This window comes from Pristis pectinata, chromosome 1 (assembly GCF_009764475.1).
Source record: "Pristis pectinata isolate sPriPec2 chromosome 1, sPriPec2.1.pri, whole genome shotgun sequence".
Taxonomy (NCBI): Eukaryota; Metazoa; Chordata; class Chondrichthyes; order Rhinopristiformes; family Pristidae; genus Pristis; species Pristis pectinata.
Genome location: NC_067405.1, coordinates 82415197 through 82434054, shown reverse-complemented (window position 1 = coordinate 82434054; position 18858 = coordinate 82415197). Strand labels below are relative to the sequence as shown.

Sequence of the window (18858 nt, the reverse complement as noted above, 5' to 3'; positions counted from 1 at the left end):
CTTGAATCAGTTGGAATCTACGGCCCTCTGGGCAGAGAAACTTTACAGATTTACAATCCTCTGTGCCAGTTTCTCCTCAACTCAGTACAAAGTGGCTTCCTCATCCTGACAGGATGTCCCTGGTTCCAGCCCAGCTCCCTGGTCTGAGCCACTCAACATTCACCCCGTCACCCTCTCTGCACTAGTGCCTTTTAATAAGATCACCTCTCGCCCTTCTATACTTGATCTTCAAAGGACAAACTCCTCTGCTCTGGAATCAGTTGAGTGAACCTACACTGCAACTCTTCCAAACCAAGTCAACCCTCACTTACGTACAGAGGCTGAAACTGCGCATGGTATTCCAGATGTGGCCTCACTAGAGGCCCATTAAGTTGTGGTAAGACACCCTTACTCTTGTATTCCAAACTTTATGCAATAAAGAGCAATCTGTTGCTTGTCTTCCTAACCACACACTATTCTCCATGAACCTCAGTGTACAACCACAGCCAAATCTCACTGTATTCCAATATTTACCAGTTCAGCACATGTGAAAATATCACTATTATGTCCTAATGCAGGGTTTCGATCCGAAATGTCAACAATTCCTTTCCCCCCAACAGATGCTGCTTGACCCACTGAGTTCCTCCAGCAGATTGTTTGTTATTATTTTTCTATTCTATCAAAATGAATCAGCTCACACTTACACCGTTTACCAACTTTGACCAACTCACTTAATCCCTCTAGGCAGACTCTAAACTCCTCCCGACAGCTTACTTTCTTGTCTCACTTTGTATCAACAGACATGAAGACCGTGGTCCACATCCTCCATTCCCTGCCTGTTCTTGTGTCTGTCCAAATGCTTCATAAATGCCTCATATCTGCTTCCACCACCTCACCTGGCAGTGTGTTCCAGGACCTGTGTAAAAGAAAACTTTCCTCACAAATCTCCTTTAAACTTCCTCCCTCTCACCTTAAAGCGTTCCCTCTAGTATTTGACATTTCTGCCCTGGGAAAAACTCTGTCTACCCTATCTACAGCACTTTGCTGCCTCACTAATACTGACTGCAAATACAGTGGCATGCAAAGGTTTAGGCACCCTGGTCAAAATTTCTGTTACCGTGAATAGCTAAGGAGTAAAAGATGACCTGATTTCCAAAAGGCATAAAGTTAAAGATGACACATTTCTTTAATATTTAAGCAAGATTACTTTTTTATTTCCATCTTTTACAGTTTCAAAATAACAAAAAAGGAAAACAGCCCGAAGCAAAGGTTTGGGCACCCTGCATGGTCAGTACTTAGTAACACCCCCTTTGGCAAGTATCACAGCTTGTAAACGCTTTCTGTAGCTAGCTAAGAGTCTTCCAATTCTTGTTTGGGGGATTTTTGCCCATCCTTCCTTGCAAAAGGCTTCTAGTTCTGTGAGATTCTTGGGCCGTCTTGCATGCGCTGCTCTTTTGAAGTCTATCCGCAGACTTTTGATGATGTTTAGGTCGGGGGACTGTGAGGGCCATGGCAAAACCTTCAGTTTGTGCCTCTTGAGGTAGTCCATTGTGGATTTTGAGGTGTGTTTAGGATCGTTATCCTGTTGTAGAAGCCATCCTCTTTTCATCTTCAGCTTTTTTACAGATGGTGTGATGTTCACTTCCAGAATTTGCTGGTATTTAATTGAATTCATTCTTCCCTCTACCAGTGAAATGTTCTCCATGCCACTGGCTGCAACACAAGCCCAAAGCATGATCGATCCATCCCCGTGCTTAACAGTTGGAGAGGTGTTCTTTTCATGAAATTCTGCACCCTTTTTCTCCAAACATACCTTTGCTCATTGTGGCCAAAAAGTTCTATTTTAACTTCATCAGTCCACAGGACTTGTTTCCAAAATGCATCAGGCTTGTTTAGATGTTCCTTTGCAAACTTCTGACGCTGAATTTTGTGGTGAGGATACAGGAAAGGTTTTCTTCTGATGACTCTTCCATGAAGGTCATATTTGTGCAGGTGTCGCTGCACAGTAGAACAGTGCACCACCACTCCAGAGTCTGCTAAATCTTCCTGAAGGTCTTTTGCAGTCAAACAGGGGTTTTGATTTGCCTTTCTAGCAATCCTATGAGCAGTTCTCTCGGAAAGTTTTCTTGGTCTTCCAGACCTCAACTTGACCTCTACCATTCCTGTTAACTGCCATTTCTTAATTACATTACGAACTGAGGAAATGGCTACCTGAAAATGCTTCGCTACCTTCTTATAGCCTTCTCCTGCTTTGTGGGCATCATTTATTTTAATTTTCAGAGTGCTAGGCAGCTGCTTAGAGGAGCCCATGGCTGCTGTTTGTTGGGGCAAGGTTTGAGGAGTCAGGGTATTTATAAAGCTTTGAAATTTGCAATACCTGTGCTTTCCTAACAATGACTGTGAACAAGCCATAGCCCTAACAAGCTAATGAAGGTCTGAGACCTTGGTAAAAGTTATCTGAGAGCTCAAATCTCTTGGGGTGCCCAAACTTTTGCATGGTGCCCCTTTCCTCTTTTCACTCTAAAATTGTACAAAACAAAAATAATACACTAATCTTGCTTAAAATGTTGAAAAGAATGTTTCATCTTTAACTTTATGACTTTTGGAGATCAGTTCATCTTCTACTCATTTAACTATTCACAGTAACAGAAATTTTGACCAGGGGTGCCCCAACTTTTGCATGCCACTGTAACTGAAAACCAACCACAGAATTTTTTTGACACCCCACCAATTCAGCCCATCAATCTGAAGGTTGGCCATGTATTCCAGTCCTACTGTTTTCAGCATGTTGTCGAATCCTCTACACCACCCGGCCCCATGCATCACTGTTAACTGTTTGGAAGATCCAGTCATACTACATCTTCTTATTTATCCTGTTAGTGATAATCTCAAAAATCACCAATTAGATTTTAGTGAAAACTTTCCCTTTCCATAATAATTGATTGCAGCATTTTCCTGGCAGTTAATAAAAGGCTGACTGGTTTACATAAAACTATTTTTCTTTGTTTTTCAAATATCTACCTGCCTCCCAATACATTGGGAATGTCCCAGAATCTAAAATACATGTTTAATTTCTCTGCTGTTTCCATAATCTCCATTAAAATTTCTCTCACAGCTGCCTGTGGAGCTTTTGGAGAGGGTGCAGAAGAGGTTTACCAGGATGCTGCCTGGATTGGAGGGTATTCACTGCAAGGAGAGGTTGGACAAACTTGGATTGTTTTCTCTGGAGCAGCAGAAGCTGAGGGGTGACCTAAAATTATGAGTAGGGCAAACAGCTGGTATGTTTTTCCCAGGGCAGAAATGTCAAATACTGGAGGGAACAGTTTTAAGCTGAGGGGGGGAGGAGTTTAAAGGAGATGTGTGAGGCAATTATTTTTTTTACGCACAGAGTGGTAGGTGCCTGGAACACTCTGCCAAGGAAAGTTGTGAAAGCAGATACAATAGCAACATTTGCGAGGCATTTGGACAGACACATGAACAAGCAGGGAATGAGGGAATATAGACAATGTGCAGGCAGATGGGATTAGTTTAGATTGGCACCATGGTCAGCAAAGACATGGTGGGCCGAAGGGCCTGTTCTTGTGCTGTACTGTTCCATATTATAAGGTATTCACTCCCCTCTCTTCCTGATCACGTTTGTGGAAGCATAATTGTTTTTATATTTCTTGTTATTTATGTGTTCAATGTACATGGATGTAAAACAAATTGTATTTATAAAACTAGTAAAGCAATCCCATGACATTTCTTGGAGGATTAAAAATAGGGTATAAAAAGAAATTAAGAGGAAGTTTCAAAAGGTAGACAGCCAGAGAGTTTGGGAGGCAAGTGAAGCCCGGTCACCAGCCAGTGATGCCAAATTGGAGGACAGCAGGGATTCTGGAGGTTGTCATACTGGGGAAAATTACAGAGAAGGGCAAGGGAAAGACACCAGAAGGATCTGAGCTGTGCTGGTACCAGAGAGGGAATGACTGCGCCACACCAGCAGTTCTACTTTGTTAGGAGTTTCAGGAGATTTGGTATGTCACCAAAGACTATTGCAAATTTCTACAGATGTACAGTGGAGATCATTCTGACTGGTTGCATCACATCCTGGTATGGATCCTCAAATGCACAGGATCACAAGAGGCTGCAGAGGGTTGTAGACTCAGCCAGCTCCATCACAGGCATAACCCTCCCCACCAGTGAGGACATCTTCAAGAGACGGTGCCTCAAAAAGGCAGCATCTCAAGAAGATGACATCCATCACAAAGGATCCTCATCATTCGGGACATGGCCTCTTCTCGTTACTACCATCGGGGAGGAGATACAGGAGCCTGAGGGCCCACACTCAGCAATTTAGGAACAGCTTCTTACCCTCCACCATCAGATTTCTGAATGGTCCATGAACATTAACTTGTTATTCCTTTTTTTGCACCATTTATTTATTTTTGTAATTTTTATGTCTTTGCACTTTTGCTGCCACAAAACAACACGTTTTACTTCATATAAGTCAGTGATAATAAACCTGATTCTGATGGACAAACAGGGTGCAAGTTTAGACAAGTGCAGCAGGGCTTTAGGTGAGTTTAGAGAGATGTAGAGAGGAAGACACTGGAACCACTGAGTGCAGAGACAGCAAAGGAATGGATGAGGAAACATAACATGTAAACTCAGACGATAATTTCGGAGCTAGAAATTCTATTTCTTTCCTGCAAAAATAACTCCTCCCCTCTTTTCATGAGAATAGTGATTCCTTGCTGGGGTATAGTTCCGCAGGCAATGGCATCCCATACCCTGTTCAGATGGTTCTTGTATTATTCAACCATATGGTGACTAAACATGGTGCACCAGGACTGATTTTGGTCCTGTCTTCAAGTCAGGAGCTCCCAGAAGGGACAACTAACTCCACTCAGCAAGTTTCCTTTAACCACAATGGTAACAAGGATGAGAGACCAAGTGTGTGGAGAGACAAGAGGAGTTGTTTGGTTCGCTTAGAACATTCTAAATTATTCTATGCTTCTAATGACTGACACCAAGGCCTTTGGCTCTTCCACTTCAACTGTAAGCAGAAGGAGGAGTGGATGGGGCTCTATGGGAGGATAATTTGCAGGGTGCAAGGTAGAGGGGGAATGAGACTGCTGGGCTTGCTCCGGTAGGAGGCAGTGTGGATTGGCCTCCTGTGTTACAACACGTGAGTTGACAGAAACTGGCCTTGAGTTTCTGCTCTCCATGCTCCGAAGGAGATATACTGCATGAGTGAAATTGTCTGAGAACCTTCCTGATTTCAGCCCAAGTTTATCTGATAATTGTTTAAAAACTTATCTCGCTCTCCCACCGAGCTTGCTTGCAACTGACTTGCCTCAGTCACTCCCCATCAGAGATGAATGACCCAAGTTTCCTTAACTGACAGAACTCTCAGAGTTGGCAGTGCTCCTCCTGTTGAATCTGCCTCTCAGAGAGTGGAGATGCATCTCCAACAGTAAGAAACTGGGGACTGTTTTACAACCTATAATACTCTCTTCTGTTTGCCTTCAAAGGAAGTGTATGCAACATGAGCAAGGGTGTCAGCTTTGGCTCAGTAGATATCACTCTGCACTCATACATCTCTTCTGCACTCTTTCCAGTATTGAGCTGGAAAGTGTCCAGAAGGGATTTACAAGGATGTTGCCGGGACTTGAAGGACTGAGTTATGGAGAGAGGTTGAGCAGGTTGGGACTTTATTCATTGGAATGTAGGAGATTAAGATTTGATCTCAGAGAGATGTATGTATAAAATCATGAGGGGCATAGCACACAGTCTTTTTCCCAGGGTTGGGGAATCAAGAACTAAAGAGCATAGGTTTCAGGTGAGAGGGAAGAGATTTAATAGGAACTTGAGGGGTAAATTTTGCACCTAGAGGGTGGTGATTATCTGGAATAAGCTGCCCAAGGAAGTAGTTGAAGCAGGTACATTAACAATATTTAAAAGGTACTCGAACAGGTACATGGATAGGAAAGGTTTAGAGGGATATGGGCCAAACATAGGCAAATGGGACTGGCTTAGATGGGAATCTTGGTCGGCATGGACCAGTTGGGCTGAAGGGCCTGTTTCTGTGCTGTATGACTCTTTGACTCTATATCACTGAGTCAGCGAGCTGTGGGAGTGCAAATCCCCCTGCAGAGCTCACATTGGTCCTCCAGTGCTGCCTTGAAGTCAAATGACGTTAAACTGGGGGTCCATCTGCTCACTTTGATGGCACAAGGCTAAACAATGCTGAGGGTGGAAGTCACTCCAATGTCCTGGCCAATACTTAGCCTTCAACCAGTATCACTACAACAGGTTATTGCCATTTGTGGGGCAATGCTGTGTGAAATTAGCCAGCGTATCTCCATTATTACAACAGTGACACCACTTCACGTCAACTGGCCACAGAAGTGGCTTACAATGTCCAGAGGTTGGGAAAAGTGTTCTTTTTAAAGCAGTTTCTTCAGTTTCCAAAACCATAAAATAACTGTAATGCTTAACCAAAAACACTGCAGGAGATTGCTTTGGTTAAAGTTTACTTATTGGGTATGTCACCACCCAAGTTCATTGGCCAAAGCTGAGGCAGAAATTTAAAAGGTTTCGACTTGAATTACAATTCACCCTGTTGTGTTGGCATTTCAAATACCCCATCTACGAAGTCTGCTAGTATTAATGTATGTAAAGAGCCATCTCACCAGGACTGTCCCTGGCCAGTTGTTTAGCTTCAAGGAAAGCCACCTTTTCCTCCTGAATGAACATCCGATCGATCATCACCATCTCAGCGGAGGGCTTTGTCCTCTGAACAACATACAGAAAATAAATCAATGAGTACCAGGACCAATGGTTTACCAAGGTGGGAGCAGGAGGAGGCCACTGAGCCCCTCAAGTGCATTCCACCACTCAATCTGACCAGAGGCAACTATATCCTGCCTTGGTTCCACATTCCCTGGTACTTTTAATGAACAAAATATATCAAGTTCATTACTGAAAAGCTCCAATGAACATCCACATTGACAGCCTTATTACAAGGGCTGGAGTTCCAGATTCCCATTGAGCTCTGTACAAGACAGGCATGGCCATTCTGGTACAGGACCAGTTAAACCACGGGAGCCAGGGCAATACAAATTCAGCCGGTTAATTAAATGCAAATCTGCCATTAAACCCTGTCATCAGAGATGATGACGATGAAATAAAAGAATTGTTGAAACACCCATCTCATTCACTCATGTCCTATTGAACCTTCCTGTGACTCCAGACACATAGAATCATGTTCGAGACTCAACAACATAAAACAAGAGATAGGAGCAGAATTAGGCCATTTGGCTCTTCACGTCTGCTCTGCCATACGATCATGGCTGATTTATTTTTCCCTCTGAACCCCATTCTCCTGCCTTCTCCCCGTAACCTTTGATGCCCTTACTAATTAAGTACCTATCAACCTCCCCTTTAAATATATCCAATGACTTGGGCTCCACAGCCGTCTGTGGCAATGAATTCCACAGATTCACCACCCTCTGACTAAAGAAATTCCCCTTCATCTCTGTTCTGAAGGGACGCCCTTCAATTCTGAGGCTGTGCCCTCTGGTCCTAGACTCTCCCACTACTGGAAACATCCTCTCCACGTCCACTCTATCCAGGCCTTTCAATATTCGGTAGGTTTCACAAGATCACAAGACAAGGGAGCAGAAGCAGGCCATTCGGCCCATCAAGTCTGCTCCAAGGAAAAGGGAAAAAGAAATGGGGTGGGAAAAAAAAACTATTCTAATCCCATTTTCCAGCCTTATCCCCATATCCCTTGATACCCTGACTATTTAGATATCTGTCTATCTCCTCCTTGAACACCCCCACTGATCTGGCCTCCACTGCTGTGCGTGGCAAGGAGTTCCACAATTTCACCACCCTCTGGGTAAAGAAATTTCTCCTCATCTCTGTCTTGAAACTGTACCCTCTAATTCTAAGATTGTGCCCTCTGGTCCTGGACTCGCCCACCAAGGGAAACAGCCTAGCCACATCTACTCTATCCTTTCCTGTCAACATTTTAAATGTCACTACGAGGTCCCCTCTCATCCTTCTGTACTCCAGTGAGTACAGTCCAAGAGCCGACAAACGCTCATCATACGTAAGCCCTTTCATTCCTGGAATCATTCTCGTAAATCTCCTCTGAACCCTCTCCAACGTCAGCACATCCTTCCTAAGATGTGGGGCCCAAAACTGCGCACAGTATTCCAAATGAGGCCTCACTAGTGCCCCGCAGAGCCTCATCAACACTTCCTTACTTTTATACACTATACCTCTCGAGATGAATGCCAACATAGCATTCACTTTCTTAACCACTGATCCAACCTGGTGGTTAACTTTTAAGGTATCTTGTATGAGTACCCCCAAGTCCCTTTGTACTACCGTACTTTCAATCTTCTCTCCTTCTAGATAATAATCTACCCGCTTATTTCTGCTTCCAAAGTGTACAACTGCACATTTCTCAATGAGATCCCCCCTCATCCTTCTAAACTCCAGTGAGTACAGGCCCAGAGCCCTGAAACGCTCCTTATACACTAACCCGTTCATTCCTGGGATCATTCTTGTAAACCTCTGCTGGACCCTCTCCAATGCCAGAACATCCTTCCTTAGATATGGGGCCCAAAACTGGTCACAATACTCCAAATGTGGTCTTTCCAGCGCCTTATAAAGCCTCAGCATTACATCCTTGCTTTTATATTCTAGTCCTCTTGAAATAAATGCTAACGTTGCATTTGCCTTCCTTACTACTGACTCAACCTGCAAGTTAACCTTTAGGGAATCCTTCACTAGGACTCCCAAGTCCCTTCGCACCTCCAATTTCTGAATTCGCTCCCCGTTTAGAAAATAGTCTATGCCTTTATTCCTTCTACCAAAGTGCATGACCATACACTTCCCTATGCTGTATTCCATCTGCCACTTCTTAGCCCATTCTCCCAATCTGTCCAAGTCCTTCTGCAGACTCCCTGCTTCCTCAAAACTACCTGCCCCTCCCCCTATCTTTGTATCATCCATAAATTTGGCCACAAAGCCATCAAGTCATTGCCACAAAGACACAAAAGTCATCCAGATCATTAACATATAATGTGAAAAGTAGCGGACCCAACACTGACCCCTGCTGAACACCACTAGTCATCGGCAGCCAACCAGAAAAGGCCCCCTTTATTCCCACTCTTTGCCTTCTGCCAGTCAGCCAATCTTCTATCCACCTTTCCTGTAATACCATGGGCTCCTATCTTGTTTAGCAGCCTCATGTGTGGCAGCTTGTCAAAGGCCTTCTGAAAATCTGAGTAAACAACATCCACTGACTCTCCTTTATCTATTCTACCTGTTACTTCCTCAAAGAATTCCAACAGATTTGTCAAGCAAGATTTCCCCTTAAGGAAACCATGTTGACTTCGGCTTATTTTATCATGTGCTTCCAAGTACCCCGAAACCTCAACCTTAATAATGGACTCTAACATCTTACCAATCACTGAAGTCAGGATAACTGGCCTATAATTTCCTGTCTTTTGCCTCCCTTCCTTCTTAAAGAGTGGAGTGACATTTGTGATTTTCCAGTCCTCCGGAACCATTCCTGAATCTAGTGATGCTTGAAAGATCACTGTTAATGCCTCCACAATCTCTTCAGCAACCTCTTTCAGAACCCTGGGGTGTAGTCCATCCAGTCCAGGTGACTTACCTCCCTTCAGATCTTTCAGCTTCCCAACCACCTTCACCTTAGTAATAGCAACTACACTCTGCCCCCTGACTCTTTCGAATTTCTGGCATGTTGCTGGTGTCTTCCACAGTGAAGACTGACGCAAAATACTTATTCAGCTCATCTGCCATTTCTTTGTTCCCCATTACTACCTCTCCAGTGTCATTTTCCAGATGTCTGATGTCCACTCTTGCCTCTCTTTTACTCTTTATATATCTGAAAAAACTTCTGGTATCCTCTTATGTATTATTGGCTAGCTTATCTGCATATTTCATCTTTTCTCCCCTTATTGTTTTTTTAGTTGCCTTCTGTTGGTTTTTAAAAGCTTCCCAATCCTCTAGCTTCCCACTAATTTTTGCAATATTGTATGCCCTCTCTTTTGCTTTTATGCTGTCTTTGACTTCCCTTATCGGCCACAGTTGCCTCATCCTCCCTTCGGAATGCTTCTTCTTCTTTGGGATGAACTGATCCTGTGTTTTCCAAATTACTCCCAGAAACTCCTACCATTGCTGCTCTATTGTCATCCCTGCAAGGGTCCCCTTCCAATCAACTTTGGCCATTTCCTCTCTCATGCCTCTGTAGTTACCTTTACTCAACTGTAATACCAATACATCCGATTTTAGCTTCTCCCTCTCAAACTGCGGGGTGAATTCTATCATATTATGATCACTGCCTCCTAAAGGTTCCTTTACCTTAAGCTCCCAAGTCAAATCTGGTTCATTGCACAAGACCAAATCCAGAATTGTCTGTTCCTTAGTGGGCTCGACCAGAAGCTGCTCTAAAAAGTCATCTCATAGGCATTCTACAAATTCCTTCTCTTGGGATCCAGTACCAGCCTAATTTTCCCAATCTACCTGCATATTGAAATCCCCCATGATCACCGTGACATCACCTTCCTTACATGCCTTTTCTATCTCCTCTTGTAATTTGCACCCCACATCCTGGCTACTATTTGGAGGCCTGCAGATAACTCCCATCAGGGTCTTTTTACTCTTGCAGTTTCGTAACTCTATCCATAAGAATTCTACAGCTTCTGATCCTATGTCACTTCTTGCTAAGGATTTGATTCCATTTTTTTTTTACAAAGAGAGCCACCCGCTCTCTCTGCCCATCTGCCTGTCTTTTCGATAGGATGTGTATCCTTGGATGTTTAGCTCCCAGCTGTGATCTTCTTTCAACCACGACTCTGTGATGCCCACAACATCATACCTGCTAATTTCTAACTGCGCTATAAGCTCATCTGCCTTTTTCATATGCTGCCTGCACTCAAATATAACACTTTCAGTCCTGTATTCACCACCCTTCTTCTCAAATTTGTCTCCATGTTGCCTGAAGTTAAATTCTTATCCCTTTCTAAACTTTCTGTCTTATTCTTTATTCTGGAGACTTCAGTAATCTCTTCTGCACTCTCCTTCCATTTTACTTTATCCATACTTCTCCAATCTGTTGAACCCACCATCCTACTATTTAATTTAAAGCCCTATCTACATTAAACGCCATCTGCCATTTCTCCGCCCATATTTCCAAATGATCCATATCCTGCTGTATTTTTTGACAACCTTCCTCACTGTCCACAATTACATCAATTTCTGTGCTGTCTGCAAACCTGCTAATCAGCCCATCTACAGTTTCATCCAAATTGTTTATACATATCATATACATAACATCTTGAGAAGGCCCACCAGCTGTATAGTTGTATAATAAAGAAAGCTTCACTGATGATTGGAAGGAGATCCCGGCATTGATAAGTCACATGGGATACAAAATTGCCTTGACCATAGAAGACCATGGCAGATGTAAGGCACTAGGGAGTGTAATGGAACAGAGGGACCTAGGAGTACAAGTGTATAGTTTGTTGAAAGCGGTGTCACAGGTAGACAGGGTGGTGAAAAAGGCGGTTAACACGCTGGCCTTCATCAGTCAGGGCATTAAGTGCAGGAGTTGGGACATTATGTTGCAGTTGTGTAAGTAATTGATGAGGCTGCACTTGGAGTACTGTGTATGGTTTTGGTCACCCTGTTATGGGAAAGACGTGGTTAAACTGGAAAGAGTGCAGAGGATATTTACGAGGATGTTGCTAGGACTAGAGGCCTGAGTTATAGGGAGAGGTTGGGCAGGTTTGGTCTTTATTCCTTGGAACATAGGTGAATGAGGGGTGACTTTACAGAAATGTTTAAAATTATAAAAAGATAAGGTGGACAGTAACAGTCTTTTCCCCAGGGTGAGGGAGTCCAAAACTAGGGGGCATAGGTTTAGGATGAGAGGGGAAAGAGTTAAAAGGGACCCGAGGGGCAATTTTTCACACAAGAGGTGGTGAGTACACTGAACGAGCTGCCAGAGGAAGAGGTTGAGGCAGTACAATAGTATCATTTAAGAAGCACTTGGGTAGGTACATGGAGAGGAGGGGCCTGGAGGGATATGGGCCAAACACAGGAAATTGGGACTAGCTGGGTCAACACCATGGTCTGCATGGACTTGTTGGGCCGAAGGGTCTGTATCTGTGCTGTATTGCTCTATGACTCTATATCAACAGCTCTACATAAGGAAACATTCAGCCAATGGCCCAGACCCCTCCATCACTGTCCCATTACCACCTTTTCACTGCCAGGATGGAGGTGACAGCACACTAGCACACAGTTATGGTGAGTGGCCCCAGGAGTCCTGAACATTGATACTGTAACCTCAGTGACATCAGGTCAAACATGGGCAAGGAAACCTTGTATTAAACACCAACTACTGTCCTCCCTCAGCTGAGAAAGCAATGCTCTTCCATGGTGATCACAGAAGAAGCACTCGGTAGCAAAGGGCAGGAACATTCTCTGACTTCCATATCTAAAGGGTGGGATGGTAGTGTAGCGGTTAGCGTAACACTATTACAGCGCCAATGATCAGGGTTCAATTCCTGCTGCTGTCTGTAACGAGTTTGTATGTTCTCCCTGTGACTGTCTGGGTTCCCTCCAGGTGCTCTGGTTTCCTCCCATATGGGTATGTCTTTGGAAAGTAGGCTAACGTGGGTGTGATTGGGTGGCGCAGGCTTGTTGGGCCGGAAGGGCCTGTTACTGTGCTGTATAAATAAAGTTTTAAAAGTTTTTAATGCCAATAGTGGCTAAGTGCATTAGACAGCATCAGGGGAAAGAGAAATTGAGATACCACTTCAGGTCAAACACCTTTTGCCAGAACTGCAAAGAGAAAAACAAGTTAGTTTTAAGTTACAGAGAAGATAAGGGAGGTTAATGGGGAAAGTTAGAGAGTGAGAAAAGGAACTGAATTTATGAGATGAGGGCAGTTCGAGTGTGAAAATATTAAAAAAAGGAATATAAGAGTTGTACAATGCAGGACAGGCCCAGCTAATGGAGAGAGACAAACTGAGCCAATGTTACAGATGAAAGACTTACGATTGAGATGGCCTGTTCTGATATGGACAGAAATCAAGTTACCCGAACTTGTAGAATTCAATATTAAGTCCAGTAGCCGGCAACACGTCCAGAAGGAAGATGAGGTGCTGTTCCTCTGGTTAACACTGGGCTTCAGTGTAACAGTACAGCAGGCCACAGACCAATAGGTCAGAGTGGGCATAGGATGGGGAATTACAGTTGCATTTCTTTATCCCACTCCCACCAGGCCCAACATAGAATTCTACAAACTGAGGTAACTTTCTTTCTCTGCTTGTATTAGAACTGGCCACTTCTGCTGTCTGAGATATTAACTCTGTTTTTTCCTTCTCTATTAGTACAGCCTGATCTGCTGGGCACGTGCCCTGCATTTCACCACTTATGTTTCTGTCTGTAATGAGGCTCATCTCACAGCTTCAGATCATTTCCTCTCTCTCTAACTGCCGCCCATTAACCCATCGACCTCTACAACTTATCCCTATGGCAACCCTGGCTTCACCCTATCATGGATATTCTCTTTGCCCTCTCCAACCCTCAACCATCTTCTCTGCAACTTAAAACCAACTTGTTTTCTCTTGTCCACAATTCAGACTTTGACCAGAAACATTAACTCTATTTCTCTTTCTACAGATACTTCCTGACCTGCTGAGTGTTTCCAGCGTTTTTACCCAGACCCTGGCTACTCACCGGGTAAAAATGGCTTCCCTCATGTTAGCTTTGGTTCTTTTGCCAATCAGCTTCATTATTTGTCCCTTGACCCCTCTGTCAATGGGAACACTTCCTCTCTGTCTGCTCTGTCTACACTCTTCCTGGTTTTAAATACCTCAATGAGACAACCAAACAAGGCCTTTGGTGCTTCAAACCTGTTCTGCCATTTAATTAGATCATGGCTGATCTGCTGGTAACCTCAATGCTGCATTCCTGTCCACCCCCGTCCCGCACCCGGTAACCTCTCACCACCAACCCCACCCCCCTCCCTCGGACTCCATTGCTTATTGGGTGTTTATCAATCTCTGCCTCAAAGACGCTGATTCCGTCACCCCTTGAAGAGAGTTCCAAGGTCTCACAAATATCCAAGAGAAAAAAGTTTCATCTTACTTCTGTAATTTTTAAAATAATGTAAGTTCATTGACCTGAAACATTAATTCTGTTTCTCTCTCCACAGATGCTGCCTAATCTTCTGTGTGTTTCCAAGAGTTTATTTTAATTTCAGATTTCGGCACCTGCAGCATTTGACCGAGTGTGGCATCAAGGAGCCATGGTGAAACTGAAGCCAACCATTTTCAATTCCAAATTCTAAATTCTCCCACAAGAGGAAGCATCCTCTTCACTTACACCCTGCCAAGTCCCCTCAGGATCTTATATGTTTCAATCAAGTTGCCTCTCATTCTTCAAAACTCCAGTCAATACAAGACTAACCTGTCCAACCTTTCTTCATAAGACAACCTGAATATTCCAGGTATTAGTCCAGTAAAATTTCTCTGACATGTTTCCAAAGCATTAACATCCTTCCTTAAGTGGTGATACTGTACACAGTGCTCCAGCTGTAGTCTCACCAAAGCCTCACTTAAATGAAGCATAACCTCCTTACCTTTGCATTCAACTCCCTGGCACACTTTCAAATTACTTGGTGTACCTGCTAAACAGCCTTTTGTGATTCATGCACTCAGACACCCAGATCCATGAACTTCAGAGCTCTGTTACCTCGCACCAGTTAGATAATGGAAAATTTCACATTTCCCACATTATACTCATTTGTGAAATATTTGCTCATTCACTTATCCTCCCTGTGTCCTCTTCACAACTTACTTTCCTACCTACACTTGGGTCATCAGTAAATTTTGTAACCATATCTTTGGTGCGTTCATCCAAGTTGAAGTTGAGGACCCAGTACCAATCCCTGTAATACATCAGTCATTACATCTTGACAACCAGAAAAGACCCACTTCTGCCTCCGCTCTGCTTCCTGTTAGCTGATCGATCTTACGCCAGTGACACTGTGTTACCTCCTGTCCTGTATTTGTTTTCCGAAATAACCTTTGGTGCGGCACTTAATCAAGTACCTTGTGGAAACATTATGTTCAGGACACCCACTGGCTCCCCTTGATCCACTGCACAGGTTACTGCTGCAAAGAATTCCAATGAATTGATCAAACCTGATTTCACAAAGCCACATTGACCTTGCTTGATTATGTTGTATTTTTCTGCATCCTGCTGTAACATCTTCAATATAGCCTTATCTGATTTGCTAGTTATAACTCAAAAACTCCCAATAGAATTGGCAAATATGATTTTCCTTTTTATAAAATCCATGTTGAATCTGCTCAATCCTATTCTAATTTTGCAAGTGTCCTGTTAGAGGAACAGGTTTCAACGTTTTCCCTAATTGCTGATGTTGAACTAACATCAACTCTATAGTACTCTGTTTTCTCTCTGTCTCTTTATCTTTCTCCTTTCTTAAATAGTGGAGTGGAGCTCCATTTGCTGTCCTCCAACTTTTGGGCCTTATTTGCCAATCTACGGAACTTTGGAACATGTCAGCCGGAGCAGTCACCAACTCCTTCACAATCTCAGGATCAAAGTCATTAAGACCCAAGGATTTTCACTCCCATCAACGTCTCCAACATGTGTTTGACTACATTTCTTTCAGCTCCTAATACACTCAGACCTGTAGTTCTCCTCTATTTCCAGGATGTCTTTTGAATCTTCTTCCATGAAGACAGATACAACATGTTTGCTTCGTTGCTCTACCATTATTTCCTGATAAAATTTCTCCAGCCTCCATCTGCAAACTTCTGCTAATCTTTTCTTTTTAACTGTCGATGGAATCTCTTACAGTCCGTTTTTCAGTTCTTTGGCAGACTCATATTTTACTTTACCTTCCTTCCCACTGCCTTAGTCCTCTCCTATGCTGAATTCTGAAACAGTGTCATAGAGCCATACAGCAGAGAAACAGGCCCTTCGGCCCACCATGTCCACACCAACCATTAGGCACTAATCCATACTAATCTTATTTACCAGCACTTGGTCTGTAGCCTACTTTGCCTTGGCGACTCAAATGCTCATCTAGATACTTTTTAAATGCTGAGTCTCTGCCTCCACCACCCTCTCAAACAGTGCATTCCAGATTCCAACCACCCTCTTGGAGAAAATATTCTTCCTCAAATCCCCTCTAAAACTTTTACCCCTTACCCTAAACCTTTGCCCTCTAGTTTTAGATACTTCTGCTGAGGAGAAATGTTTCCTACTATGTATCCTGTCTATGCCCCTCATAATTTTGTAAACCTCTATCAGGTTCTCCCTTTGACTCCTCTACTCCAGGGAAAACAAACACAGCCTCTCCAGTCTCTTCTCATAACTGAAACCTCCATCCCAGGCAACATCCTGGTGAATCTCCTCTGTACCCTCTCCACCTCACAACTTAGTTTCCTACCTAACTTTGGATCATCAGCAAATTTAGAAACCGTACCTTTGGTGCCTTCATTCAAGTCAAGTCCTTCCTCTAGTGTGGTGACCAAAGCTGATGTAGTACTCCATTTGTGCTCTAACCAATATTTTATAAAGTTGTACCATAACCTCCCTGCTCTTATATTTCATGCCCTGGTAGTATTCCTAATCCTCAGGCTGAATGCCTATTTTGGGCAATTTTACAAGCGTTATCCTCTTAAATTTTACTTGATAGCTATAGTTGGACCATTTTTCCTGTTTTCTTTTCCTATATGTATTCATTCTTTAAAAGTTGACCACAGCTGGCTTACTCTCATAACTTCTTAATATAGTTTACCAACCTCCCAACTTCTGGCCCATGTAAAACTTTGGAAACTGTGCCCTGTACACCCCAGCCCAGGTCACAAATATTTTAAAAAAGCAAGTGGTCCCAGTATCCACCCTGGGACCTTCCATCCTATCCAAAAAACCTTTTACTAATTCTGTCTGATTTCTATCACTCAGCCAATTTGCTTTTTTTATTTCTTGGTCTTCGATCTTGAAGACAAACCCATCACATGGCATCTTATTACTTGTTGGAAGTCTGCATATATCACACCTACTGCATTTCCCTCATCGGTCCTCTCTGATTTACCTTTAACAAATCTATGCTAGCCTACACTAATCGAGCCATTCTTGCCCAGGTGAGTCCTAATTCTTTCACAGATTATGATTTCTATGACTTTCTCCATCTCAAAGTTAAGCTTACTGGTCTGAAGTCATAGGATTTATCTCAACACCTTTTACTGAAGATGGGTGTTACACCTGTAATCTGGAAGTCTACATCCACAATCTGAAAGTTACATCAATTTTCCAGTTCTGAGGAACCATCCCTGAACCTATAGATGTTTGGAAAGTTACGGCCAGAGCCTCTGTCAACATGGTTTTATGAAAGGGAACTTATGTTTGACTAATCCATTGGAGTTCTTTAAGGCGGCAGAGAGGGACCCAGCAGAGGTGGTGTATTTAGATTTTCAGGTTTTCAATATGGTCTCACACAGGTTGGTGAACAAGGTATAGATGGATTTTGGGAGTTAAATATACTAGCAGGCGTAAGAGACCACCAGCTTGGTTAAGTGATTGAAAACAAAGAGAAGAAACAAAGGAAGAAGTGGGTTCTCCATGGGTTGGCAGGCTGCACTGCTTTGGCCCCAGCTGTTTACAATCTGTTGATGAGTTGGCTGAAGGGACCAAATCTAACATTTCCACGTTTGCTGATAACACAAATCCAGGTGGGAATGTGAGTAGTGATGAGGATTCAAAAACATTTCAAGACGATGTAGTCTTGATTGTGTACAGCTTTGGTCGACGTGTTATAGGAAAGACGTGGTTAAACTAGAGAGACTGGAGCATAGGAGAATGAGGGGTGACCTTATAGAGGTGTGTAAAATCATGAGGGGCATAGATAGGGTGAATGCACACAGTCTTTTTCCTAGAGAAGGGGAACTAAAAACTAGAGGGCAAAGGTTTAAGATGAGAGATGAAAGGTTTAAAAGGGACCTGAGGGGCAATTTCATCATGCAGAGGGTGATGCATATATGGACCGAGCTGCCAGAGAAAGTGGTTGAGGCAGGTACAGTAACAACATTTAAAAGACATTTGGATAAGCAAATAGACAGAGGGGTTTAGAGGGCTATGGGCCAAATGCTGGCAAATGGGACTAGATTGGGAATAGCATCATGGTTGGCATGGACGAGTTGGGCCAAAGGGCCTGTTTCCATGCTGTATTACTCTGACTCTAGTCAAGCTGAATGAGTGGGCAAGAACCTGGCTAATGGAGTACATGTGGAAAAATGCAAGGTTATCCAATTCAGTAGAACAAAAGCCAAATATCTGAATGTTGTGTTAAATATTGGAAGATTGGGAAATGTTGATACTCAAAGGGACCTGCGTGTCCTTGTTCACAAGTTACTGAAAGCTAACATGCAGGTACAGCAAGCAATGAGGAAAGCAATTCAGGCAGATTTGAGTACAAGAGTACAGATGACTTCCTACAATTATATTGGGCCTTGGTAAGGCCACGCCTGGAGAACTATGTACAGTTTTGGTCTCCTTACCTTAAAAAAAGATATATTTGTTGCAGAGGGAACATAAGGAAGTTTCATCAGATTGGTTCTTGGGAATGCAGGACAGTGGTATGAAGAGAAGTTGAGTCGGCTGCACTTGAGTTCAGTTTGTTTGTTTGCTCATTGAAGCATACAAAACTTGTAGAGAGCTTGACAGTGTAGAAGCATGGAGAATGTGTCCCTTGGCTAAGGAGTGTGGAACCAGGGATCACAATGTCAGAATGAGGGGTAGGCCATT

The 18858-nt window shown here is 43.2% G+C and overlaps 1 protein-coding gene across 1 annotated transcript in view; it reads right to left on the bottom strand.

Annotated features, from left to right (window-relative positions):
• The window catches only part of LOC127577150 (BRD4-interacting chromatin-remodeling complex-associated protein-like), a 112286-nt gene that overhangs the window by 5617 nt on the left and 87811 nt on the right, over positions 1-18858 (bottom strand). The window contains exon 11 of the mRNA XM_052028091.1: positions 6657-6759. Within this exon, the coding sequence (XP_051884051.1) occupies positions 6657-6759 (103 nt within the window). The remainder of the gene's footprint in view (positions 1-6656; positions 6760-18858) is intronic.